Source organism: Eptatretus burgeri, chromosome 10 (assembly GCF_056783735.1).
Source record: "Eptatretus burgeri isolate ZD-2024b chromosome 10, Ebu_testis_v1, whole genome shotgun sequence".
NCBI lineage: Eukaryota > Metazoa > Chordata > Myxini > Myxiniformes > Myxinidae > Eptatretus > Eptatretus burgeri.
The window spans coordinates 81,243,666-81,271,262 of NC_140970.1; the positions used below are offsets into that span (position 1 = coordinate 81,243,666).

The window sequence follows — 27,597 nt, forward strand, 5'->3', positions numbered from 1 at the left end:
TATGCATGGCAAAAAAGTTTCACTTGAATTGAAAAAGTAAACATGAAATCCCTAATTATGTTGCTATGTGAGTATACACATTCATTGATGCATGAATCACTTTTATTCTGAGGTGTCATAATAATTTTCCAAAATGGTGATTAGTAAAGCAGTGCACAATAATATTACAATAGTTTGAGGTTTCAAAGAAGCAAACAAGCAGTCATAGACTGGTACTTACGAAATCGTCAACTTGACCTCTGACCTTGTCTAATAAAAGCTGTCTCTAGAGAAGGTAGCGACGCAAACCAGAAGTTTCTACGATGATTCTGTACCAAACCATCAAAAAATCGCATGTTTGACCTCACTGTGACCTTGACCTTTGACCGATTTTGACCAAAATCTAACCAGCACGAGCCATCACCCTCCTGAATCACGTGGTGTAATTTGACATTGGTAGCTTCTTCCGTTCGAGTTACAACTTTTTTTTGGATGTTTGACCTCACTGTGACCTTGACCTTTGACCGATTTTGACCAAAATCGAATCAGCGCTAGCCATCACCCTCCTGAATCACATGGTGTAATTTGACATTGGTAGGTTCTTCCGTTCGAGTTATCGTGCCTACAAACAAACAAACATACAGATGCGCGCGCACACACACACACACACACACACACACACACACACACACACACACACACACACACACACACACACACACACACACACACACACACACACACACACACACACACACACACACAAGCAGTCATAGACTGGTACTTACAAAATCGTCAACTTGACCTCTGACCTTGTCTAATAAAAGCTATCTCTAGAGAAGGTAGCGATGCAAACCAGAAGTTTCTACGATGATTCTGTACCAAACCATCAAAAATCGTAACGTCGACCGAAGCAAAAATCTCCATTTCTCCACACAATTATTTAATATTATTTTATCAAAGTCACAAAACCGTAATATTCGGCCATCCACCAACAATCTTGACATAATCCGACGGCTTAGCGAGTCAGGCATGCGACGATAACCTTTATTGGGATAAATAAATGACTTTTAAACACCATCTTTATCGAAAACACAGTCAGCACGCACACGGAAAACCTTTACGTGACTCAACGACGTCTCTGCACCACGTGATGAGCCGTGACGCGGCGAATGAAATGTTTTTTATACAATCTTAAAACGTCTCCAAAACATCCGATTTTTCCAGAATTTCGACAACCCAGTGTTAGGTGTCCTAAGCAATCACAAAAACCGAAGACAAAATTAAAATCGAAGTTAAAACAAACTCGTAACGTCAACAGAAGCAAAAATACTCCATTGCTCCACATGAATTTATGGAATTATGTTTGTCCTCACTGTGACCTTGACCTTTGACCGATTTTGACCAAAATCTAATCAGCGCGAGCCATCACCCTCCTGAATCACCTGGTGTAATTTGACATTGGTAGCTTCTTCCATTCTCGAGTTATCGTGCCTACAAACAAACACACAAACACACACACACACACACAAACACAAACAAACACACAAACACAGGACGGAAGTCATCAATACACTTACGAAATCTTTAGATTTCTAAAGTAACAAACACACAAACAGATGACGGAAGTCATCAACATACTTACGAAATCTTTAGATTTCGTCAGTAATAAACAAAACAAGAAAGATGTCATGCATAGCACAATACTAGCAAAATCCAGAAAACAAATTTGACCTTAACAATAATTGGTGGTTGAATTCAATGACCAAATATGCAAATCCTCATCAAATTTCAAGTCAATCGGATGAAAACTGACAATTTCAGAAATTTGGCCGATGTCGACTTTTTAGCCTATGTTGACCTCAAAAATAAATTGTGGTTGTATTCTGTGAGCCGATATGAAAATCCTGTTCAAATTTCAAGTCAAATGGATGAAAAATGAGGATTTTAGAAATCTCATCTAAGTTGTTGACCTTTGGCCATTTTGACATTGACGAAGTCGGCCATTTCGACAAACTTCTGGTTACGAGATCAGCATGACCTCCACAATTTAACATCCCTACCCTGGCCTAATGTAACCAAAATTTGGTGGCATTCTGACTGGTAGGTCTGGGGAAGAAGATTTTTGAAGCAATTTACTAAGTCTGCCATTTTGACCTACTTAAAGTCAAGTGACCGGAACGAGCTTTGCAATCCTCATGAGCAGTCAGGAGCGGAGCGATGCTGCCAAATTTCAGCCGGATCGGCCGAGCAGTTTGGCCAGAGAAATCAAAATAGGAGACGGACCGACGGACGGAGCACGATGCCAATATGGAATTCCAATTCCAGATACGGTTAAAAAATAAACACAAATACAAACTCGAAGGGCACTCGGTAGAGCGCATAACTCCGCCACGTAATGCCTGACCCACGAGAACATATCGGACTTAATAGATTTTTGAAATGTCACGCTATACAGTACTCTATCGTTTTTGGCCCTATCTCTCAATGGTGAAGAATCACTTTAAAAAAATTTGAGTAGTCGGATCCTGATCCGGATCTTCACCAAAATCTAAATCGGTTCGTCCTTGTCACACACCGAACCTGTCCACAAAATTTAATCCGGATCCGTCCACAACTTTTTGAGATATCCTGTACACAAACAGACAGAAAGGGGTGAAAACATCACCTCCTTCACCTTCGGTGGCGGAGGTAAAAAGTATGCCAAAAACAAAACAACAATTTTGCTTCAAATGTGTTGTCTATATACAATGTCATGTAGTCAAAATCTAGAATTGGAGAAGAAATTACATTTCAGCCCAATGGTAGTTCTAATGATTCCAACTGCCCTTTGTCAGCAGCTGAATTTGGTTTCGAGAGCAACATTGCAACAAATCGAAAAAAAAACTGAAACAACAGCAGATTTTACATCGTCTCGTATTTTACATTAACTCAGCTGCAAAGTTTCCTTTACATCTCTCTTTCTTTGCTGGAGAACCCACCTTATGAACATCATAGTGCAGGCCACGAATAGCAAAGTCTTGACGGTACTCATATCGCCGGATCTCTTTGGGATACTTGGTAAGAGAAGGACAGGAAAACATTTCTGAAGGTTGGTGAAAATAATCAGAGAATTATTAATTTGCTATGATTAGAATTAAATTTTACATGGATGGCATTTAAACATATTTCCTTTTTCTTGCGAATTAAATAATTGAAAACCTTCCATCAGGTTGGGGGGGGAGGGGGAGATCAGCATCATGCCCTCACTTGTTATTCCTAACATTTTATTATTTTTTAATGCAGCTAAAGGAAGATCATGATAAAACAGTTGATTCTTCTTGTCAATTTATCAAGAGTTAAAATGGGGAAAAGGGAAAACAGTGGGACAACTAACTGAAGCACCACATCACAAGAGGGCAACTGTACAAGAAGGGAGAAACAGGGTCTCATCAAGTGTAGTAAAGCTCAGTAGTGGAAATGGGAGAGTCCATGAGCTAGATGTGGGAAGAAGACTTTATATCCTGGAGAGAACATTTCGAGACAACGGACTCAGGAAGACAATTCTACAGGAGAGAAGAAAGGCTACGAAAAAACTTGGAGGCAAGCTTTGAGTTAATAATTATGGAGGATAACAAAGTAAATGGTTTTGGCATTAACATTCGTGACCAGTAGAGGATGTGGATGGTTGGAGAGGTGAGAGTGCAGGAGGAGCGAGAACAAATTTGAGCCGGTATAAAAGTGCTCGGCACTCAACCTGCGAAGGGTGAGCATGAAGGAGACACAAATACAGCTTCCTGATGTGAAATTCCAATATCATTGAGGACCTTATATTCCAGTGCCTTAAAAGAGGTTTGTTCGTTTGTTTTGGGGAGGGGGGTGGAGGGGGAGCAGCAGCAGCAGTAGTAGTTCACAGCAGATAGCCATACTCCATGCCTCAAGATTAAAGATTTGCACATCATTATAAGTTGAGGATAGCAGAGGAAGGATTTGGCCATGAAAATGCTGAGCTGGTGGCATACTTTGGAGGCCAGCTTGGAGATATGATCTGCCTAAAACAGGTTATAGCTGATAGCGGATTCAGGTACATCCAAGTACTATAACCTCTCCCAGAGGCTGCCGACAGCAATAAATTGGACGATTTGCCTGTCAGTCCAAGAGACAAAGTGATAATATGGATCTTTCTTGCAATTGAAATACATGCTTTAAGTAGATGACCAATTGCTTATTTTCTCCAGATTGGCAGAGAGGGATGATGCAGCAATCACTCTGGAGGAGGAGCATGAAACCACCCTGCACAGAATGAGTCCTGTGCAAAGTGATACAATGGATTTTGAAAAAACAATTAAGACAGAAAGACAAGAGACACACACAGATGATTGGTTCCAGCACACCACCTTGAGATATTGGCCTCTCGGGTACAGCATGGGATAGTATCTTGTCCAAAGCAACCCACTGTTTGTCAGCTGGTTCCCATTAACGAATAGTTTGAAAATCAGAGCAGGGTTCGAGACAGAATCAAATGCACGGGAGATTCTCAATTAAGTAACTTGACCTCTTCGTTTGAGATTGAAAGAATCCATCCATTATTGATAAAGTAGAAGCAACATGCCCAGATCGGAATGACCTTGGCAGAGTCAACATTCAATATTTGAGATGAACGAGTTAGAGAAGAGAGGAGTCTTGAGGTCTGCTGTAATGGCCGATTCCATTAACGATTCGTTTGTCAGAGGTGGCTCTCTGATATGAAAGAACTGGAAAAAAAAATTGTGAAAGAGTAGAAAGAACAACTTAACGACTCGCTCGTCTGCCAGTTTCCCTCGGCCCTGTTGTTAATTTGTTGACCACCTTGCCCTGTGTTTTTCAGCTCTTACCTGAGAATCAACCCATGCATATAAATAAATTAAATGTCATTTAACAAACACAAAATTAGAATTATGAAGTTCCCATATAAATGCAACTGGATATGTTCGATATTAAACATGTGTGTTACGTTCAATTCCATTTTGATGCAAAATAATGCAACATTCATCGATGGGTAAAAAAATTAATAAATAAAATACGAAATTTCGCTTCAACCCGACTCGATGTTCTCCACCCAGTACACTTCGATTGAACTACATGCAAAATTGTCTTCACCCTACCTTGTACTTTTCTAGCAGAACATCCATGGCTGAACTGTAGATTACCGCATGCAGCTCCGGTGAGTACAGCGCTAGCGTGTAGTCATAGTCGAAGCCATACACAGCCACATCTCCCAGGTGCACTTCGTTGTTAGCGAAAACCGCAGATGGGCTTATGGGTAAAAATTTCCCAATGGTCCATGTTTCTGCAACCAGCATGAGTCCGTGATGCACATATGGTCAGAGGTAGAGGAAATTCAACTGTTACTATTGTTACTATGAAAACGAGAGGGGAGAAGGGGAAGGAGAGAAGTAGGAGATTAATCATTCTGGAACCATCTTTGGATCAATGAGGGGCGAGCTTACATTTGAAACATGTTACCAACACCCCGGTGTTGTTCCTGATCTGCTCAACAATGATCTTGTGGCATACTCTGAAATTACTACAAATTGTGTCATCCTGGATGCAAATTGCAATAATTTTTTTTCGTTCTTGTTACTGGAAAATTTATTTTGCCAATATAGTCAGGTGACATTTGTTTAAGTTTTCAGGCTACTTCAGAGAACTTGTCAACTCTAGTTTCTTGTTATATTTTCGTTTTTCACATATTTATAAAGCAAATGCAACTTGTTGTCAAGTTTGTACATTGTATTTTCATCTTATGATCAGGGCTTGACATCAACAGGTGTCCAGGTGCCCGCTGCACCTAATTTTAGGGTCGGGCATCCAAATTTTACAAGTGGTTGGGTTTTGGATGCCCGGTCAGACACTCTCATGATCGCATTATGAACATCAATTTTGACCCAAAATTTACGATCACCATGATCGGAGCGATAGGGATTTTGAAATCCACTCTGGGTGATGAAATATTGCCAAATTTAGAGGTACTATTAGTCATTCTCAAATGAACTAAAATCACGTGAGGTCTGCAAGAAGATGCAGCGAACTTGCAAATACATGAACCAAGATGTGAAAACGATTGGTTGATTACGATTCACAATGTGATGATCACCTCTGAGTTCTACAGAAAATAACTTATTGTAGCATCAACGGCTCAACTACCGTTGAGCTTGGTGTGGCTGGAGGTTAAACTCCAGCAATGTTTTAACTCCTATGGAGACGTTCTGAACTAATGGCAGGTTTGTGCAATGGCAGAGAACTGACGAGACACAAGAACCCTAGCTCTTTTAAAACCGATGGGTTCATTCCTGAACCATAAGCATATCCAAGGGAAGATGGACCTGCAGAGGGATACAATGTTGGGTAGTGGTGGGAAAGAAAGGTGGACACGGAATTGATAATAAATAATTATATACAATGAGGTGAAAACGAATATAAAGAAATCTAAAGCGCCTCACTCCGGACTCAATCATAGATAGGAAAGGAACAAAACCAGTGGACTCAGCTCTGGTGGTAACAGGTGGAAGGATGGGCGCAGGGCAGCCACGAGGAGGGATGAGGAGGATGATGGGCAAGACGACGAGGAGGTTGGCAGGATGGCAAACAGCCACAGGGCGATGAAAACAGGCAGTCAGATTGACCACCTCTCCTCAGAGATAATTCCCCCCCCCCCCCCCGAGTCAGTTCTCAAACGTCCCTTTTCTCCTCAGACTCACAAACCTCTCAGACGCACCCTAATCGCCCAATTCTGCTCCTCCCTCCTCTCCCTGGGCAATGTTCTGTCCCCTGGAGGCATTCACAGCTCCACCCCTCTCTCTTGTAAAGTCTCCCAGCACCCCCGGTAGATGCTTAAATCGGGATTTTACGTACAATTCCTTTACCATAATCACTAATTATTACCATGCACCACCCCCTGTATGGTGCACATTCAAACAAAACATTCCTTAAGCTGACCTGCCCCTAATTAGTACATCAAGATTATGTGCCAACTACTCATACACAGAAAATGCTGCTCTACAGGAATGTCTACCTCCCCCCTCCCCATCCCCGTAACAGTATGTAGCACTACACGGGTCTGAGACACAACTATGACCGTTTTGAGAAACCTCGCACAACTGTAACCTAGGATCGTACTTTTGATTTTTATGTATTTGAGTGAAAAAATGCAAATTGTCTTGTGGTTAAAGACGTGGAATTCATATAAAACAAGTGTCTCAACATCAGTTTCCTTAATGTCAGATCCTATCTTCAGCACTTGGACGACATGAAGAAGGATCCAGTGATGCTAAAGATGGATGTTTTCTGTTTCGCCGAAACATTTCTGCATGATGGACTACAAATCGGACAATGTCAGATGCTGAAGAAATGCTTGCAGTGCTTCCGAGCTGAAAGGCCCATCGACCATGGTGTCAGCCGAGGTGGCATCATGATTATGGCACCGGAAAAAATGCATCCAGCAAGTTTAGACACTATCTCAGATCTGGAACACAAAGGAGTATCCGTCTTTGTCCACAACAGGACAATTAATATCGTGACGTTATACAGACCTCCATCACAGAGTCAAACGGCGTTCAAAGATAAACTTAAACTTTTCCTGACGGCACTAAATACAGAACGATTGACGGTCATTCTGGGTGACTTCAATTTTGACCTGCTTGGTGCTCCGGAAAACGATATCCTACAGCTGATGGCACAACACGGGATCCGCCAGTATGTGACCGAGCCAACGACAGACCAGAGATCTCTACTGGACCACGTATACGTCAACCAGCCAGTCGCCGTACACGTGGATGTCGTTGACACGTACTATTCAGACCACGACATGCTTTGTGTCTCCCTCGAAATATGATTTTTTTTTGTTCCTCACGCATTTGTGGCACATTCGCGATCACCGAAAATGTGTTGTTCCCATTTCAAATATTTCAACATAAAGTTTCATGAGTAGATCTAACTAAATAACATGTATCTTTTGCCAACTTTTGTTAGTCTCCTATTATCTACTGTAATCTCATACATTTCCATATTTGTCTGTGTTCTATGTCATCACCATGTTCCGTCAAGTATAATAAATACAATATTGAACACGTAATAACTCAGTCGTTTGTTGTTTATCACCATTTCGCCCCTACCCCAAAACTTCCTGGTGAAGTTTGGGTGTGAACTAGAATATATCTCTGTCTCTAAACTGTGTGTCTATTGATGCAACAAGGGCCATAAGGGCCCTACCAAACTTAGTTACTAAGTAAAATACAACAAATTTTCATTAAGGAGACTTGGTATAGTTTGATATGCACATAGCTTCGCTCATGGTTTAGTAAAAGTTTTACTTTCTTGTTTAATTAGACGCCAATTAAAATGACGTTTTTGTCCTCGCTCGGATTTGAAAACATGATCTACTTGATCCAGGTCGTGTCTGCGTGGTCAGTGACATTCAACCGAATCCGACCCTACATGCTACAGAGTTCGGCACTCGGGACAACGAATCACCTAAAATTGTCATAATCGTAATAGTTCTAATAACAAAATCCTTTCACAAAATCCGGATCATGGACTTTAAATTTGCGAAATTCCCGAGCAGATTTGGTGGAATTTTAGTTCCTCATTTCACTCTCATGCCATGTTCAAACTAGTGGCTGCGGCGAAGGTATGCGCTCTACGAGTGCCCGTTCTAATTACCTTTGTATTAAGTTGTCCACAACGCATCTCAATACAAATATGCATTTCGTGACCCCCATGACCTTTGACCCACAACCGCTACCTAGGGTGACAATAGTACTATACCTTGTGTCATTTCAGAAGATGGGGAATTGAACACTGAACAATTTGGAGTTAATTTGATGTAAATCGGAAACATATTAACCGTTTTCATCATGAAAAAACGATGTTGACCTTTTTGTGACCTTGACCTTTGATCCGATCGCTCCCAAAATCTAATGGATTTGTCCTTTCATGATGCCAAACAAATCCAAAACAATTAAAGCCTCTCTGCGTTTTGTTTTTTTGCGTTAAGTTGTCCACAACGCTTTCCGATATAAATGTGAATTTGTGAGACCCCCTTGACCTTTGACCCCAACCGCTGCCTTGGGTGACAAAAGTACTATACCATGTGTCATATTAGAGGATGGGGAATTTAATTTTGAACATTTTGGAGTTAATTTGCTGTAAATCAAAACAAAATTGACAATTTAATCACGAAAAAACGATTTTGACCTTTTTGTGACCTTGACCTTAACCTTTGATCCGATCGCTCCCAAAATCTAATCGATTTGTCCTCTCGTGATGCCAAATACATCCACAAAATTTCATGACAATCTGCGAAGTGGTTTTTGTGTAATGTTGTCCACAACGCTTCCCAATCAAAAACTCCATTTTGGTGACCCCCTTGACCTTTGACTTCCACAGACTAACTAGGGTTGCAAACACTATACCATACGCTATATAAGTGGATCGGGATTTGAATACTGAACATTTTGGACTTGATTTGATGTAAATCGGAACAAAATTGACACTTTAATCGCAAAAAAGCGATTTTGACCTTTTTGTGACCTTGACTTTGACCTTTGATCCGATCGCTCCCAAAATCTAAATCGATTTGTCCTCTCATGATGTCAAACAAGTCCACAAAATTTCATGACAATCTGCTAAGTGGTTTTTGCGTAATGTTGTCCACGACGCTGCCCAATGAAAAATGCTTTGAGGTGACCCCCTTGACCTTTGACCTCCAACCGCTAACTCTGGTTACAACAACACCATATAATATGTTATATTTGAGGATAGGGCATTGAATAGTGATCATTTTGGCATTAATTTGATGTAAATTGGAATAAAATTGAATGTGTTATCACGAAAATAAAAATGTTTGACCTTTTTGTGACCTTGACCTTTGATCCGATCGCTCCAAAAATCTACTCGATTTGTCTTTTCATGACAACAAACCTTCCCACACAATTTCAAGCTAATCCGCTGTAAAGTTTTTGTATAAAGTGATCCAAAACATTGTTAATACCATTTTTGGTGACCCCCTTGACCTTTGACCCCCAACCGTTACCTAGGGTATATTACGCCACACTTTCATGTGGCATAGCCTAGAATGTAGAATTGAGTAATAAACATTTTGGTGTTGGTTTTATCTCGTTCAGATAAAAATTGACCGAGTTATGACGAAAAAACGATTCTGACCTTTTCGTGACCGTGACCTTGACCTTTAATCCGATTGCTCCCAAAAGCTTCGCCTGGCGTCCTTGAGTAACTGCACATCATCTCTGAAAATTTCATGCAAATCGGTCCAGCAGTTTTTGCGCAATGTTGTCCGCACACATATTTACCAATAAATAAATACACAGGGGTCAATACAATACCTTCGTCAAACGAAGTTTGCGAAGGTAAACATGTTCATTTTTACCGTGTGTTGTGGCAAACACGACACTATTGCTTATTATAAGCAGTCAAAAATTCAAACTTGTATTCTATTTTCTAACATCGTGATGATGAAGTTTAATCTAAATAAATATCTTACTGTTCTTTAAGAAATGAACATTTTCTGTCTCACTCTACCCCAGCGTTTCTCAACCTTTTTGCCCTTGTGGAACCCTTGAAATAGTTTTCATGTCTCAGGGAACCCCTGCATAAAAATTATTATATACCATTAATATCTAGCTCTTTTATATTTTTATCGTAGTTCATATGGTAAATATAATATTTTTTTTTTTTCGGATGCCTGGTTTAAGGAAAAAATGACCCCCTTTTTGTCAAATTTATTGCCAATGAAAAAAAAAAATCCTGCTCGTTTACGAGACCTCACACAGAGGTTTTAATTCACAAAAAAAAAAAAAAACACACCTCATGTAACTTGATAAACAAAACTTAAACAAATAAAGCTGAAGCAATAAAGGTAAACAGAAGAACTAACCTTGAGAGAGAGAGACTTCGCGCTAGGAAGCACAGAGAAGATAGATGGACACCGTGTATGCGTCCCGTACTTGAGTCAGTCACTCAATGATGCACGAATCCGCCGCGTACAGGACGTCCACTAACCAGTGAGGGTGGTTTCACACTGGCGCCATGTAGACATCGTTAAATACATTCCCTATGGTTGTTATAATTGTAAATAATATAAGAGGTTGAAGCCTCTATTATAATAACCATGGAGTTTCTAACAATATGCCGTACGTGTATAGTAAAATTAGGAATATTAAATCAAACAAAAACTACTCAAAAAATACATTAGCCTATTTATTAATGTTTCTCGCGGAACCCCTAGCGACCTCTTGCGGAACCCCGGTTGAGAAACACTGCTCTACCCTATGATGCAGAAGTGGGTCATATTGACCCGGTCTTATTCTTGTTCTCCTACAACTTTGCTATAAAAACATTTTTATGCATGAACTTTCATCAGTGTTTCTATTCAAGGGTGATATACGTGTTTTTTGTTTTTTGTTTTTTTTCAGGATTACAGGAAAATATTTCAAAGTGAAATACCCCGATAATGCAGAGGTGGGTCATATTGACCCAGGCCAAGAATGATTGTTTGTTTCACTGTAACAAAACATTATTATTCATGACATTTCATATGTGCTTCAAATATAGGGCAATACATATTCCTGCGTGTGCGTTTTATTTACTATTTTTTCATGATTGCGGGAAAAAAATATTTAAAAATCTATTACACCCCAGAATGCAGAAGTGGGTCATATTGACCCTGCCTGATTTTTTTTTTTCTTTCGCTATAACCGTTATAAAATTCTTCTATGCATGACTTTTCATGAATACTTCAAATAAATACACACAGTAATATGTATTAACCTTTATTAGAAGCACATATGATAAGTCATGCATGAAAATATTTTGTTATTGTGAAACAATCATTCTTGGCCCGGGTCAATATGACCAACTTCTGCATGAGCGCAAAGTTTTTGGTTTTTTTTTTAATGACATTTTTCTCGTGAACCTGAAAGATCTTGAAAGACAAAAAAAAAAAACAATAAAACACACAAATGAATAACTATTACCCTTTAGTTTAAGCATACACGAAAGGTCACAAATAGAAAAAAAAAATTCTAAGAAAGTAATAGCAAAAGAAAAATCATGGTGGGCCCAAAAAGACCTTGGTGGATGAGTTGGGTGTGTGACAAGGAAGAAGTGATTCAATTTTGGTGAAGATCTGCATCCGGATCTGGATCCAGGCAGCGATCTGCACTCTCCAGAATGTCCTTCCAGTTATTGTTAATAATAATAATAATAATAATAATAATAATAGCATTATTATTTATCCCAGCTATATTTCAAGCTCTGGCAATGCACCATTGGTCTGTGGTGCGTCAGCTACACTCTCATCCTTGAACTGGCTAACACCCAGCCGAGCCTAGCCTGGGATGGTACCATTCTCCCAGATTTAATCTGAAACTTCAGAGTTGCCACCACAAGCCGGTGGTCGGTATTGAGGAAGTGAGCACTCCGGTAGACTCTGCAGTTCTGGATCATCCTCCAGTCAACATCAATGGGCACATGGTCAATCTCCTTTGCCACACCACCAGCGTTGGAATCCGATTCTGGTTCACAGTTCCAGACCCTTGGGGACCAACACCATCCCTATCAGTTCCAGTCGATGCATTGAAATCCCCCACGACTGGAAGAGTACCTCACCGAGGGCACTGATCAACCACAGACTCGAGTGTGCCACAGAATACGTCCTTCACAGTGTGAGACCACTTGCCTCAGTCAAAGCATATACAGAGACCAGGGAAACGACACCCAAGGAGAAATGAATCCTTAGTCTCATAATACGTTCGTTGACCGGTGTTACCTCAATTATCATTGGAGTCAGCTTATTAGACACAGCTACAGCAACTCCATGGGCATGGTAACCATCAGAGCGACCCGACCAATAGTAGGTGCAACCACCCACCATGATCTCGCAACTATCCGGTCTCCGAACCTAAGAGAATACTGCAATACCAATGTTCAAACGCTTGAGCTCAGATGATAACAGACACAGGTGATCATCCTCTCTTAGGGATACGACATTCCGAAGGTACCGCTTCAGGTTAACGCAAGGAGACCGCTGTCTGGTGGACAACATCTCAGTACCACCCCGACACACACGACTGCAATTTGACCCGGGAAGGTTACCCCATGGTTTTCCTCCTATCATCAGAGTGGGGGTCCTGAAGGCTTTGCTCCAATCCTGTCATCCAGTGAGCTGCCCTACGGAGGGCAGCTGCACAGGAGGTACTCCCACGGAGTGAGTTTCTTGTGCTTTGCGGAGTGAAGGGTTTTATGGTGGCCGGAGTGCAAACCCTGCCACCGACCTCCTAAAAACAAGTTCGAATTGTGAACATACCCCGTGGGAGTTGATTCGTACAACTCTCAGGTGAGCGACAGCATGGATGACAGATCGTTTTGAAATTTGGTAAGATTTTCATCGCATCAGAAAAAGAAACCAGAACACCTCACAAGAGTGAGGCTAGTTTCATATCATCATTTGCGACTTAATTTTGTGTTGGGCATCACCCAGCGCATTTAATTTTTTTTTTTAATAACAATTTTAAGAAAATGAGCCGAAAGGGTCGTTCCTCGGCCCAAAAGGGCCAAAATCGCACTTTGGGCTCAGTTAATGCCCGGGGAATGGTCTCGAGAATATACTTTTCAAGTTTGGTTATGTTCCGTTCACCAATAACCGAGAAATAACAATTTTAAGAAAATGGGCCGAAAGGGTCGTTTCTCGGCCCAAAGGGCCGGTATCGCACTTTGGGCTCAGTCAATGCCTGTGCATATATGTCTAGTATATGACTGACAATTTTCATCGAATTCTGTTCATGAATAATGGAGAAATAGACATTCAAATGAACTGTACTACACAAGAAAAGAGAGAACACAAGCAGCGCTTAGACCCTGTGGGGTGGAAGACCCCACAGGGTAAAAAGTAACCCAACTGCAGGAGGACGTCCGCATACACAGTTGGGCACTAGACATGGATGGCTGTTGGCTCACAAGGAGCTCTTCCGCTCTTTGACAAGTTTTGTTTTTTTAATCCTGCTGGGTGTCCATATCATACACCCTCCTCACCAGAAAATTTGATGGGGGAGACGGTTTTGTCGCCGACTGCCCGACCATTAAACAGGTTAGTACAAATTTACATGATACCTGCAGCAAATCACAGATCTGATCTGGCCTGACCTGACAATAACAGCAGGGTTAAGATATAAAATATAGGAAGACTTGGACAAATAAGGGAAGTGGGGAGGAATGAAGGGTAGAGGAGGATGCATGGGGTGGAAAAGATGGATACAGAAGCAAGCTCTCAGGAAGGAAAAACGAGAAATTTGGAAGGAGGCGGTCTTGGGGTGGGAGAGTTAACGGGTGTTTTTTTTTTTGTTTTGTTTTTTGAAGCAAGGAGAGGGACTAGAATAATGTTGAAGCAGCACAAATATTTTTTTGGGGGGTGGGGGGGGGGAGAAGCAGCAAGCAGCTCCCCTTACCACGAGTGCTTTGGCCAAGCCTGCGATCAAGTCAGCCTGTTCGCACCGCGAGAGCCACCAAGGGGGAGCTTGCACACTGCACGAGTGTGCAAGTGGCATGAGCTTACACAAATATGTGCAAGGTGAGGCAGGAGCCATACCCAGGCTCTGCTGTGTACTCTATCTGCTTTCTTCCTCTCTACACTTCCCTGGAATGATTGATGGTGTGCCATGTCCGGTGTTTAGCATAAATAAGACCAAATAAGTGGGCCCCAGAAGCACGAAGATGGTCTGCTTTCTCGTGTATATTTTAATTGCGCCTTTTTGTTGTGATTTCTGTCCATCCATTGTAAATACATGCTCATGATTGTGAGTAAATTTAGACAGAGGGAAAGTTTTGCCCTACTTGTTGGCTCTGGGATTTGCAAACAGCCAACCACGGTTCGCTTGGCCGTACATAATAAATATAAGGGGAGCTGTTGAGGGTGTGACCCCTAATTAGGGTTGCCATACCAATGGTAAAGTAACGTGTAACCAAAGAACGAATCCCGACCCAGCTATAAATGTCATCCTGATGTTTCACAGGCAGGGCGATTCATCAATGTGCGTGCAGCCCCTCGGATAGACGTTAAACTGAGCGTCCAATCTGCTGGCATTCGTTGGTGGATGTCAAAGATGTCCTTCGCAAAGAGTTGGTGAGCTATCACCGGCATCGTGAAGAAATTACAAATTCCTGGCCCAACAAATGCTGGGAAAGGCATGGCAAACCACCCAGTATAACTCTCGGCCAACAAACTGCTTCGGCGTAACCAACGCTCTGCACATCAGTTAGTTTAACTGCAAGTCATTCTTCGTGCACACATCGTTTGTATTGGCTGGTTATGGGATGTTACAGTTCTGTGAAAGTAAGTAAATTTCCTCCACCACCGAAGGTGAAGGAGGTTGTGTTTTCACCCCTTTCTGTCTGTTTATGTGCAGCATATCTCAAAAAGTTGTGGATGGCTTCAGATGAATCTTTGCGGACAGGTTGGGTGTGTGACAAGGAAGAATTGGTTCAATTTTGGTGAAGATCCGAATCCAGATGTGGATACGACAATTATTTAATTTTTAAAGTGATTCTTCAACTTCGAGAGATCGGGCCACAAAAACGACGTAGTGCTGTGTAGCACGATATTTCAAAAATGTATTGGGCCCGATATGTTCTTGTGGATCAGACATTACGTGGCGGAGGTTTGCCCTCTACCGAGTGCCCTTCTAGTTAAAAATCAATTTCAACTGCACACTTAAAGACATTGGAATCTTTTGTTTGTTTCAAACCTTTCTTTTAAAACGCAGTGAGGTTTTCGCACGAGATGTAACACACTATAAAAGAACGCCATTGAATAATCCACCCTAAATGAAGATCCACATATCAGAGCAAACTAACCTTGTCCAGTTCACATATTTTACGTGCAGACCCCTCCATAACCCATATAATGGGTGGACAGACACGCGAATGTACGGAGACCCAGATCCAAGAGCTCTTTGTGATATCCCCAATGACTTTGCAGAAAGTGTTTCAAGTCATCGAGACAGTCCACCTTCGTTAAAGGAAAACAAAAAAAAAAAATGTGGTTAATGATTATTTTAAAATACCTTTTGGCAAAAACATCGAACTTGTCCTATTATCCTTGTGCAAAGTCTACAAAACTGCAGTGGTAATGTCGTTTGAGAATGAAATAAAACCCGATATAAAAATAACAACTCCCTCGCTACGAGCTACGGCGAAGTATGAACAAAGCAAAGGAAGGCCTCATGTTACAGCTAATTTTGTCCACAAGTTCCCATTGGAAGATCAACTACGCTTAGTACGTACAGCTCAACAAAGGCAGCTGGTGGAGGCAATTGTGGACTTGACCTCTCCGACGAATAACAGCCGGCGTACTGGCTCGATTCCTCCAAATATCAAATCATTTCTGGAGAAACGTCCCCTTTGGCAGTGCGTTGCAGTGACTGGTGCTCAAGTGAACACAATGTGTTTAAAAGGAAGAAGAGGAGAAAACAAACCAAGTAATTATTTAACTTGGCCTCATTTCCTTTATCATGCCATTTAAACGCGTTACCAAGAAGAACAAATTTCTTGTAAACACAAGTACAAGTTTCCCCAAAGTTCCAGACAAGAAACATCTCGTGGAAGATATTGCCATGACGAATGTGGAACCCATCCAAGCACTAGTACAACCAACCACCAACGGATCGAGTTGGCCCGTTGTATGTCCCTGACCGATGAAACGAAACTCATCATGAAGGACGAAACAGGGTTAATCAATGCCTTGTGCCCATATAGATAAAGGAGAACAAACAACTGACACAAACTACCAACATCTATAAAACATGACATCATCTGCCAGCCATTGGAACTGGTTGGTGTGCCCTGTTCAGGAAGGAGACTTTGGCCTTCTCAAACAAACTGCGGTATATGTTCCCATCAGTTGATTAAGACGACGTTTTACAACCTAAATGGGGAAGGAAGAAAAAAAATAAAAATAAAGGGGGGGGGGGGTCTCGTTAGGAAGTGAAAAAATGAGTACAGAGCAAAACCACACAACTTACCTTGTCAGCTGTCTCGTGTTGGTTCGATTCCAGACTCGACGCACACTGTCGGACTGGTCATCCACAAGCAGGGAATTGTACGATAAAGTGCACCGCCCCTCTGGTGGACGTTAAGCTGGGTGTCTCGTCCTCTAGCATTAGTTTGTGGAAGTTAAAGATCCCCCATGGCGCCTTTCGCGAAAAGCAGGCGAGTTATCTCCGGCATCCTGAGCAAATTACTAAACCGTGCCACCCCCTAAGCCGTCTCGCCTGGGTTCGAATCCCGACCCAGCTCGAAACGGTCATCCTGGTGTTTAACAGGCACGGGTGATTCCCGAAGTTGTGTGTCGTGTTTCCGACGGATGTTAAACGGGTATCCTGTCTGCCCACCGTGACCTTCGCGAAGAGTTGACGAGCTATCGCCGGCACCCTGAACACATTCCAAATTCCTGCCCCCAACTACTTTGTCGAACGTCAGGCCTGGCCAGCCGGTTCGTGAAAGACTTGGGGGGGGGGGGGTCGAGGGACAAAAACCATCACGGATCGGCCCTTAACGAGTGTTTTACCTCAATTCGCTGAATAAGTTGTTTAAAAGTCCAATCGGTTGTGCTTTTCCATCATGGAGGCCTTGTTCATGCGACCTCACCTGCAGCCAAATCCTTGACGTGCTTGTAACGCTTCCACAAGAGATCCTTCATGTCCGTCCCGAGCACGGGCTCGGTCGGCGGACTCGTCGTGTTCACCGACAACAACCTGCACAACGACAAGGGGATCCCTGGTTGGGATCCGCACACGACGGCTCCGGCTCGTCCGAGCGCCGCTCTCGCCATGCTTGCTCCACACGGTCACCCTCCGAGTACGGCGAGTCCGAGAGCTATGCGGAACAGCAGGCACAGCAGGCACAGCAGGCACAGCCACGTGTGGCGTCGAGCCCCCGTATCCGGTCCCGTCAGACCTCGACCGCACTGGCAGACAGGACGGGGCGGGGGGGGGGGGACGTCGTGACGAGAAACAAAAGCCAACAAGATGCTCCACTCAAGGGAACCCCAACCCGAAAACCTGCTTCCCAGTAACAGCTTCACCACGTGCGTCTGTCGTCTCTATTTCCGCGGGACTGACGTTATTTAACGGGACAGCCAATCGTAACGGCCCTCCGTCCGCAGTGTCATTAATGATCACCACGTGTCATGTTTACAAACATCCGACATTGCGTTATGTCTGCGGTTCCCACGTCGTGTTGGACACAACAACAAAAAAGACGAAGAAAAAAAAAAAACAGAGTGCTACGCAATTAATAAGAGACATAATTATAACTACAACTGCCAGTTTATAACTGCTGGCGGTGATGACCGGGTTCCATGAAGTCCATTTTTGATGGGACACGGACACGGACACGGACACCAGTGCTGGATTAACCATTAGACAGACAAGGCATGTGACTTTGGGCCAGCCAAAAACTCTTTTTCACATTAAATATTTGTCTTTTTTTGTATTAAATATTTTGTTCTTGAATCAGTTCATCTTTTGTCTGGAGTCCATTTCCATGAGCCCGAGATCTAATTTTAATTTTTCAGGCCATTCTCTAAAATTTCAAAATGTGCCTTAGGGCCAGTCGAGGCTTAATCCGGCACTGCCCTGACCCATGACGTTGTTTATTATTATTCAATTGAATTTACAATGGGATTAAAATAAATTCACTTTGAATCAAATGGTTGAATTCAGTGACCTGATATGTAAATCCTTTTCAAATTACAACTCAATTGGATGAAAATTGAGGATTGCGAAAATTTGGGCCAAATTGGCCTTTTGACCTATTTTAACCTTTTGGCCTATGTTTACCTCAGAATTAATAGGTGGTTGAATTTGGTGACCTCATATGCAAATGCTCCTCAAATTTCAAGTTAATTGGAATAAAATTGAGGATTTTAGAAATTTGGCCTATGTTGACCTTTTGGTCGATGTTGACCTTTTGGCCTATGTTTACCTCAAAGTTAATAGGTGGTTGAATTTGGTGACCTGATATGCAAATACTCTTCAAATTTCAAGTTAATTGGAATAAAATTGAGCATTTAAGAAATTTGGCTTATGTTGACCTTTTGGTATATGTTGACCTTTTGGCCTATGTTTACCTCAAAATTAATAGGTGGTTGAATTTGGTGACTTGTTATGCAAATGATCTTCAAATTTCAAGTCAATCAGATGAAAAATGACAATTTTAGAAACAATTTAAAAAACTTGGCCGATGTTGACCTTTTGACCGAGGATAACCTCAAAAGTAATAGGTGGTTGATTCCATTGACCTGATATGCAAATCCTACTCAAATTTCAAGTCAATCGGATGACATTTGAGGATTTTAGAAAATCTGGCTCAAATTGGCCGATTGGCCGATGTAGACCTTCTCGGTCGACCAAATTTTACGAAACTTCGATGCGGGACCGTCGCAGGGTCGGTGACATTAATCTCTGAAAATTTCAGAACGATCGGTTGAGCGGTTTGGGCTGGAGGCGAGCGGACACACACACACACACACACACACACACACACACACACACACACACACACACACACACACACACACACACACACACACACACACACACACACACACACACACACACACACGAACGTGACCATCTATTTAGTACGTACGCAGATATTACCGGCTTTTCAACACCCCCATTAGTCCACTCCTCGCACACTCACCAATTCCTGTTTCTTTTCCATGGACTTCCATTTCTCAATTTTCATTTGATTAGCTCACCTGGAGTTTAGTCATATCAGGTGAGCATATGCGATTGAGCAGCGTCCGTAGGGGAGTGAATGATTGTGCCAGTCGGTCCGTAAACACTTCAGTCGTTATCGCTTAAACCAAACACACAATTTTGATGAAACTTGGCCACAAGCTTCATATCTGATCGAACGAAGATGTGTTGACCCCATCAAAATCTGCTCTCATTAAGAGGGTCGGGGGGGGGGGTTGACCACCCCCAAAAACAGGTGTAGTATTTGCTCTCTTCTCCGTAACTACACATACGATTTTGATGAAACTTCACTACAACCTTCATCACCCATGATGTACCAAAGTTTGTTCACGGCATTGAAAAAAAATTAAGGTCTAAGGGGGCGTGCGGGAGGTTTGAGCGACTGATACTCCCGATCGAGGTGAGCTTCAGGACAGGTGGTCCTATTATTATTTCAAGGTCATTTCACTTGAGCCTCAATGGCAAACAGCTGAACAATGGCACCTCCAGGAGAATCCTGCTCTCCCTCTGTAGGATTCTGGGTGCAATTTTTACTCCGCACGCAAGAAGCGAAAAGCGGGGTTAAGCAATTGGTTCACTTTGTCCATATATCTGTCTGTCTGTCTACAAACGTCAGTTTATGATTGAGGAACAATTTAATTTCAATTGAATATGATATTTTGAACGTGAATAGGAAAACAAACCTGAGTTTTACAATACTTTGGCTCTGAATTTGTCCCGATTGCGCATGTGCGGAGAGGAGTAAGATTTTTTTTGGTCTGTCCACCTGCCTGGCAGTCAAACAAAGTTGAAAGTAATTCAAAACGGGAAACTTCCTGTTTTTAAGGACGTTATGAAGGACACAGACAACAACGCAACTGAGACAGCCAAACCGCGACGCTCTTTCGATCTATCCTGGGTTATACTAATACATACACAACATGGCCAAAAGTATGTGGACACCTGCTCGTCCAAATCTCATTCCAAAATCATGGGCATTAATATGGAGTTGGTCCCCCGTTTGCTGCTATAACAGCCTCCACTCTTCTGGGAAGGCTTTCTGCTCGATGTTGAAAAATTTCTGCGGGGATTTGCTTCCATTCAGCCACAAGAGAATTAGTGAGGTCGGGTACTGATGTTGGGCGATTATGTCTGGCTCACAGTCGGCGTTCCAATTCATCCCAAAGGTGTTCGATGGGGTTGAGGTTGGGGCTCTGTGCAGACCAGTCAAGTTCTTCCACACCGATCTCGACAAACCATTTCTGTATGGACCTCACTTTGTGCATGGGGGCATTGTCGTGCTGAACCAGGAAAGGGCCTTCCCCAAGCTGTTGCCACAAAGTTGGAAGCACAGAATCATCTAGAATGTCATTGTATGCTGCAGCATTAAGATTTCCCTTCACTGGAACTAAGGGGTCTACCCTGAAAAACAGCACCCGACCGGTATTCCTCCTCCACTAAACATGACAGTTGGCACTATGCATTTAGGCAGGTAGTGTTCTCCTGGCATCTGCCGAACCAAGATTCATCCGTCGAATTGCCAGATGGTGAAGCGTGATTCATCACTGCAGAGAACGCATTTCCACTGCTCCAGAGCCCAATGGTGGTGAGCGTTACACCACTCCAGCTGACGCTTGGCATTGAACATGGTGATCTGGGGCTTATGTGCGGCTGCTCGACCATGGAAACTCATTTCATGAAGCTCTCGATGAACGATGTTTGTGCTGACGTTGCTTCCAGAGTCAGTTTGGAACTCGGTAGTGAGTGTTGCAACTGACGACAGACAATTTTTCCGCGTTACGTGCTTCAGCACTCAGCGTCCCATTCTGTGAGCTGTCACAGAACAGCGGTCTCGTTCTGTGAGCTTGTGTGGCCTACCACTTTGCGGCTGAGCTAATGTTATTCCTACATGTTTCCACTTCACAATAATAACAATTACAGTTGACCGGGGCAGCTCTAGCAGGGCAGAAATTTAAAGAACTGACTTATTGGAAAGGTGGCATCCCATGACGGTGCCACTTTGAAAGTCACTGAGCTCTTCAGTACAGCCCATTCTCCTGCCAACGTTTGTCTATGGAGATTACATGGCTGTGTGCTTCATTTTATACACCTCTCAGCAATGGGTGTGGCTGAAATAACCGAATCCACTCATTAGGAGTGTCTGCATACTTTTGGCCATATAGTGTATCACAACTGCTTCTTGGTTTCACCCATCACAGAATCATAGTAAAGTGAATAGTTATTGTTTCTCATTTGATTATGTTCTAACAGCAGATTATTGCCTTATTATAATGACGGTGATAAAACACACGATTTAACCATTTCATTCCATTACGATTGGTTCTGTCCAACCTTTAATCTGTTTATGTTCGATTACCTTTGTGACTTTGCAAGCACAAAATTATTTATTCGTTTATTTGTGTCTGCAGTTAGTGTTGTATTAAAGAGAGCAGGCAAGAACATCCTGTGCCTTTGCCTGTTCGTGACAATCTTTGCACAACGCGTTGAAACTTGCTGGTGGAATTAACGCTTCATGGTAAGTGAACGTTACACATCAACTGATGCCAGTAGACCAGTCATTGACATTAAGGTTGCGAGACAACTTGAGGTTTACTTTGTTTCCTCATTCAGGAAGCAGTTTCGGCTAATATCGAGAGTTTGAAAGAGTACATAACATGTATTGTATCTGTTTCTGGAAAGCGAGAGGTTATACAAGGAATAAAAAAAGCATTGTAAAAAAAACATTGGAGAAGGGGTTGTCAGGTGAGGCATGAACAAACCTCAATAACACATGAATCGTTTGACAAGATCCTCTCACAGACATCACAATAGCTACACATGCATACAATCATCCATCCATAACCAAGATACCCACCAATATCCATGTACCCATCACCCACTGCATCTAGATACTACCTATCTAATTACAATGTTACTTTGAGTAATATTCCATAGAATTGTTTTGAAAGTCTATATTCATAAAATCGAATGCAAATGGCTTCACCTAAGGTGAGTATATTATGAAGCTATTTATATTTAATGAAACAGTGTTGGATAAACTAAGTAAAGCTACAATTCACGTTTTGCCTCGCTGTCATTCTTTTGGTGCAATTGCCACTTTTAGCTCTGCTGGCAGTGATGATGTGAATTAAGTAGCCAATGTAGACATTTATGCTTTTAGCATTAAAGGTACCGTGGTATTCTCGCTGTCCGAGTTCCTCGCCATGACAAATCATTTTGTGGTTATTAACTAGCGAAGAACTCCTTCTTACGGAGAGGTTGATTCCTCCCGAATTAGCGTATTTTACTATGACTTGTCATATCCACTCTCACAAGGAACGGTGCTGTGCCAGCTATATTTTTTTATGATCCTGTCATGCCGAGTGGAATTTTGAGTCTTGTGAAACACACGGCACTTTTGTCTGTCTTGGACCTACTGAATGATTGACGTGCAGGTGTACACAGAGAGAACTAAGGTCTTCCCCCGAGCCTCAACCTCTCAGACTATTACTTTTTTAACCACCCAAAACCTCCCTGTGCACCCAAGTACAGCCACAGTTTTCAACTCGTAATACTCACTTCCTCTGGGAGTGAAATATGGAATCAATGTGCCCACCCTTAGTCAAGTGTCAGTGGTTAAACCACTTGCACTATTCCACATGTGTAGGGGAAAAATGTAAGTCATCTGCCCAGATTGGCCCGGCCATTTTCAATGCTACTAGGCATTCCTTCCTTCACTTCGCTAACAGGTTTAATCAAAATATAGCATGCTGTAGTTAACATATTGCATATCTATTTGTGTGTGTCAATGAGGATATAAAATGAAGTAAAACATGTGAAAAAGGATCTTATGTAACGCTTAGTTGTTGCTGGTTATCTCCATTTGCAGGTTTCAGGCGGTGGGAGGAAGTTCTTGAACTCAAAATCTCCATCTCCTATGTAGAATATCTTATGAATAGTTTGAAGTTTCCTTGTTTCGGTGTCTAAATTGTTGATCTCCAATTGTGGCTGGTTTATAATTGCACAGCTATATTAGAATACCGGCACTACAAGTTGGTTTATAGCTTTGGTTCTTTCTTTTGTTGAGGGATGATTTCACAATTAGTTTTATTCTGCATAGGTACTCTTTGCTGATTATTTTACGCATTTTTTTGTGTTGTATCTGGGGGGCTTCTTCCGAGGTATTTGAAGGATGCTCCATTTCCTAGTTCCTGTATTGTTGTGCTTTCATCGATTGAGATGTTGTTCGTTCTTTGTGTTTTTCTTTGTACAATGTCAAGACCAAACTTCATTCGGATGTTCTCCGAGTACTGCTTTACTAGCTTCAATTGATCTTCCAATTTGTTATCATTTGGTGAGAAGAGTTTTAGATCATCCAGGTACAGTAAGTGTGTCACCTTTCTTGGTCTTTTGGTCATTTTTCTGTTGCATGACACATTGTATCCGTGTCCTTGTTCATTGATGAGGTTTCTCAGTGGGTCCAGAGCCAGACAAAACAGGAAGAGGGAGGGAAAGACTTATCTTTTAAGATATCACATTGTATCTTCACTTCTGAGACTTCAATCTTTCCTTCCAGGTAAGGAGGTAATATCAGATTTGTATTCCAGAGTATCATTGCTTTCTCAATCAGTGTGACTATTTGTGGGTCAATTTTGTGGACTTACATGCATTTTATAATCCATGAACGTGGGACACCATCAAAAGCTGTTTTGTAATCTATCCAGGCTGTGGATAAGTTGGTTTGTCAGAGCTTGCAGTTTTGGAGGATGGTTTTGTTTAACAGTAAATGGTCTATTGTTCCATAACATCCCCTTTTACATCCTTTCTGCTCTGCCTCTAAAACTCCTTGTTGAGTGAAGTGGTCGAAAACGGCACTGGTGATTATACCTGTTAAAAGTTTGTATGTTATTTGGAGGCATTATTGGTCTGTATTTGTTGGGTAGATGGGTTTCTTCAGATTTCAGGATTAAAAGTGTTTCCTTCTGTGAACCATTCATCCATTGGCTGTTCCCCTTGGATGAGTTTATTAAATGCTGGAGCATAGTGAGTGTGGAGAGCATGTAGTCACTTTTAGTGTAGTTGCTTCATTGTTGTGGCAATTGTTGTTTGTGTACTCCTTCCGTGTACTGTACGATAATCGAATTTTCTATTGCTTTGAGAAATATTACGATATTTCCTTTTGTGTGCTCCTATCGTGTCCTTGTAAAGGGTTTCTGTTGTCATGGAATCATAAACATTACTGAAAGAAACATTATATTAAAGTGAGATATCCTGCTTCTTCTTTCTCAATCCCAGAAACACAGGCTTTTAAAACAGGCAAGTTTGTGATTAAAGAAATTAATTTTTGTTCCAAGTAAATGGATTATTACTTTTCCAACAATACCATTTGTATCATTCTCCGACAACAGAAACTACAATAAAGCGTTGTGGATTGAGAAATGGGGCTCGCTCCTTTTATATATAGATAATGATCACACACACAATACATGAATTAAAAAAAAAAAATGAATTCAATACATGAAGACATGAATTTTAAATAAATACAATTGCCTTATTTTAATATAGGTGGAAACACCCGCTCCCTACGGGAGTGGCCTGGGGTGGAAGGGGAGGGGGGAGGAGAGGGTGGGGCAAATATATTTTGTGCTGTGGCAAGTAAACCCCCCTCTCTCCAGCAGAGGTTAGTAAACCACTTGCACTGTGTCATGTGTATAGGTGAAAATCATGTCATCTCCCCACCCTCGCAGGGAAGGGGAATATTTTATACATACAAGTAAATGGTTTTTTTTTTGTTTTTTTTATAACAATAAATGGTCTACAATAAAGTATTGTGGATGGAGAAATCGATCGATTAGTCAGCTTGTACATAAAATCTGGAGATTGGGCCAGCCGTTTTTAATACTATAATTATCTGAATTGCCTGATTTTATATAGCATTTCGTCTAGCGGTTCAGGAGTGCACAGAAGTCAAACACATAAACAGACACTTCATGAATATAGACAAATGAAGAACCCATCCTTGCAGACTTGATAATTCCCCCCAGATTTACGTATGTGTTAATTCCCCAAGAATTGGCACAGATTAGTACAATTTGTAATACCCCCTCCCACCAAGAGCGATGCTATGTCATATATATATATATATATATATATATATATATATATATATATATATATATATATATATATATATATATATGTATATAAAGAGCTCAGGCTTGGTGTGCGTGCGTCCGTCCTTCATTTCTTCCGACTATATGTCTATTATTTATATAGACTTCGTAGACTCAAAGATCGCAGAAGACGCAAAAGTCTCAAAAGACCCCCAAGATCCTTCAGACCCCTTAGACCTTAACACCAATTCGACCCCTGATATCCTTCAAGCAGATTAGACCCTTGACCATTTAGACCACTTGGACCTTCTTATATCACAAATTGAATTTCAAATAAATATAATCTCACCAATATTACAAACAAATTTGTGTAAAATAAATGTTTGTATGATGATTGGTGTAAATCATGCCAAAACAGCAAATATATGACATCAATCTCTGCAACGACATGTAGAGAGGTGAGCGTAGCAAGCCGGTCCACACTAGTAATCTCTCTCCCTATTCGAGTGCAGCCTGTGGCTGCTGGTTGTATCATTGGTTGGGACGCGGCTATGCCGCTGATGCAGTGTCCCCCTTACCAGTACACTGGTGCTCATTTTGCCGACCTCGGAAGGATGACAGGCTGAGTCAACACGAGTAATATTGACATTGAATTGGGGGTCCTCCCAATACCCTGAACCTCTGGGACTTTGAATAATTTTTACCCCTAAAATCTTATTATGCACATTCCAAGCCTGGTGTTGGCTTAACGGTTAAGGTGGCAGGCCAAAAAGCTGAGAGTCCTGAGTTTGAGCCCCCATCAGCTATTAAATTAAAACCAGGTGGGGTTTACTCAGCCTGTCATCCTTCCGAGGTCGGCAAAATGAGTACCGTGCAGTGTACTGGTAACAGAGGGCACTGCATCAGCGGCACAGCCACACCCCCAAAGAATGATGTGACCAGCAGCCATAGGCTGCACACGAAATAATAATAATAATAATGCACACTCCAAATTACAACCAGTTTTCAACTCATTCAGACCAGTAGTTCAGGAATGCAAAAAATCCAACAAACACGTATGCCTCTCATATCATGAGTATGATTTGATTTGTAGAAGACACCAAATTATTGCATTGTTCAATTCTGTAGAAAAAGCTACTTAAAAAAACTAATCAGTCAGAACAAACTTTGTAATGATAAAATATCCAGGCAGAGAGAGAAGAAATAACCAGTGTTGCCATTTTTTGTAACCTCTGGCTTTCACTCTTGAGCCTACTGACTGACAGTTTCCTTCCAATTTGGAATGAGTATGGTAGTAGCAAAGTGATACCACAAGATTTTGTTTATTATCGTTTTCTTTTCTGATCAATTCATCTTCACTGAATTTTGAATATCTTGCTCGTGGCTTTAGAGTATATTCAAACTATACTCCTCACCCTACTTAATTCTTGGAGAGCTTTTGGGAAACCCATAAAAATGGAATTTCACCAAGTTTTTTTCTGAACCCAGACTTCAAAACAATGCTTTGGCTCAATAGACGTCTGGGTCGGGCCTGAGAAGTAATGGATTTACTCGACCATGGGGTGTGGCATTGTTGGTACCGATGCAGGAGGACAAAAGTCGAAGTCTTTTAAGTCATTGGTCCTTCAAGTCTTGCTCTATGGATGTGAGACTTGAATTCTGACCACCGATCTGAGATGGAGACTTAACTCCTTTGGTACCAGGTCTCTTCGGAGAATTATTGGCTATCGCTG

General features: G+C 41.8%; 1 protein-coding gene across 4 annotated transcripts in view; it reads right to left on the bottom strand.

Annotated features, from left to right (window-relative positions):
• Positions 1-18,112, bottom strand: part of LOC147018965 (5'-nucleotidase domain-containing protein 3-like) — an 83,362-nt gene extending 65,250 nt beyond the window's left edge. For 2 of the 4 annotated variants that reach the window (XM_085899088.1, XM_085899087.1), the window contains exons 1-3: positions 17,656-18,112; positions 5,103-5,287; positions 2,961-3,035 (exon numbers count right to left, since the gene is read on the bottom strand). In XM_085899088.1, the coding sequence (XP_085755214.1) occupies positions 2,961-3,035; positions 5,103-5,287; positions 17,656-17,839 (444 nt within the window). In that variant the 5' untranslated portion in view covers positions 17,840-18,112. Of the gene's footprint in view, positions 1-2,960; positions 3,036-5,102; positions 5,288-10,161; positions 10,403-17,030; positions 17,335-17,655 lie in introns of those variants that run through there. The other 2 variants (XM_085899090.1, XM_085899089.1) reach the window with 2 other exon arrangements.
• Positions 18,113-27,597: the final 9,485 nt, after the last annotated feature.